The 225-nt window shown below is 73.8% G+C and overlaps 1 protein-coding gene across 1 annotated transcript in view; it reads right to left on the reverse strand.

The window, feature by feature from the left end:
• Positions 1–196, reverse strand: part of PAWR (PRKC, apoptosis, WT1, regulator) — a gene marked incomplete at its 5' end in the record, with an annotated part of 76,715 nt that extends 76,519 nt beyond the window's left edge. The window contains one exon of the mRNA XM_010561965.1: positions 59–196. Within this exon, the coding sequence (XP_010560267.1) occupies positions 59–196 (138 nt within the window). The remainder of the gene's footprint in view (positions 1–58) is intronic.
• Positions 197–225: the final 29 nt, after the last annotated feature.

Raw genomic sequence — 225 nt, forward strand, 5'->3', positions numbered from 1 at the left:
GGCGGCGGCCGCCCCCCTCCCGTTCCGCGCCGCTCCGTTCCGTTCCCCGCGGGCTCACCTCAGCGGCCGGGATGTTCACCACACCTGTCGACCTCCTCTTCTCCCTCAGCTTCCTCTTCTCGATCTGCCCCTTCCCCTTCCTGGCGCTGGGGCCCGAGCTCTTTCCCTTGGCGGCCAGCTTCTCCTCACCCTCGGGGGAGCCCGGCGCGGCGGCGGCGGCGGCGG

Source organism: Haliaeetus leucocephalus, unplaced genomic scaffold (assembly GCF_000737465.1).
Source record: "Haliaeetus leucocephalus isolate CR32 unplaced genomic scaffold, Haliaeetus_leucocephalus-4.0 Scaffold151, whole genome shotgun sequence".
Lineage (NCBI taxonomy): Eukaryota > Metazoa > Chordata > Aves > Accipitriformes > Accipitridae > Haliaeetus > Haliaeetus leucocephalus.